The sequence below is a fragment of the Penaeus japonicus genome, unplaced genomic scaffold (genome assembly GCF_977035675.1).
Source record: "Penaeus japonicus unplaced genomic scaffold, GWHDUDI00000001_assembly GWHDUDI00000007, whole genome shotgun sequence".
Classification (NCBI taxonomy): Eukaryota; Metazoa; Arthropoda; class Malacostraca; order Decapoda; family Penaeidae; genus Penaeus; species Penaeus japonicus.
Window position 1 is genome coordinate 9,529,805 of NW_028234409.1, and position 1,043 is coordinate 9,530,847.

At 33.5% G+C, this 1,043-nt stretch overlaps 1 protein-coding gene across 1 annotated transcript in view; it reads left to right on the forward strand.

The window, feature by feature from the left end:
- Positions 1-528: 528 nt before the first annotated feature.
- The window catches only part of Cmtr1 (Cap methyltransferase 1), an 18,223-nt gene continuing 17,708 nt past the window's right edge, over positions 529-1,043 (forward strand). The window contains exon 1 of the mRNA XM_043022282.2: positions 529-688. Coding sequence (XP_042878216.2) covers positions 640-688 — 49 coding nt within the window. The 5' untranslated portion in view covers positions 529-639. The remainder of the gene's footprint in view (positions 689-1,043) is intronic.

Consider the following 1,043-nt stretch of genomic DNA (forward strand, 5'->3'; position numbering starts at 1 on the left):
TTAATATTTTATCTGGGAGCCTCTTTTACGGACAATCTTCCATCAGGGTGACAGTCTATCCATAAGAAACTTTATCTGCTTATCCATGGAGTTTTTATCCAATATTCCATAAAAAAGTGATCATAACATTTTTATAAAATTTTAGACGGACCGAAAATACTAGATATCTTGAAAGTAGTACGTTCCACCACATTGTAAGGATGTGATGTATATTATAGTCGGAAATAATAGAGATCAAATATAGCTTTATTTCACTAATTAATACAAAAAAGTTGTACCGGGATACGGGTTCAGAACAAGTACGAAACCACAACTTCTAAAGAAACTATAGACTCCGCATGATAATTCATATCTCGCCCTCAGTCATTATAAATCTACTCATAATTTCTTCATACTGACAGTATTTCTGAGTTGCATAGTGAATATAGAAAAATATTATATATAACATAAAAGGAAATAAAAAGTACTATTGATAATAATTCAATATTAACAATAAAAACAAATCGCTTGACATCGGAGAGTAAGCGACCAAACGAACAGTTTACAACTCGTTGGTGTGTTTTTAACGCGTGAGATTCTCTCCCTTGAACTTCGGACTTTAATTCTGAAGAGAAGGAAGTGAGGTTTATTTTTACAAGCATGTCTAAACAGAGATTTGCACAGCAACACTTCGGTAGTCTCTCGTCTGGTAATATAATATTTTCGTTTACTTTATATTTTTTTTCCCCTTGGCAATTTACCAACGGGAATGGATAGGTGTCTAGAATAGGTCCTTGCGAAGTTAGAGAAAATATAAATTATACTGTCGTGGATTGGAATCGAAATGACACAGCTTCATGGATAAAGCTACACAATCTCACAGATGAAAGATAACGGCGCAGTCTAGTTTATTTAGGAAAAAGCTAGTTTGTAATCCTCTCTGTAGGTTTGTATTCATATACTTGTATGATAAAGCTGTTAGACCGAAATTAAGCTATTGTGGTAGTTTTTCAGAATTATTGCAGCCTCACAAAATAGCATGAAAATGGTACCCATTGATTCCT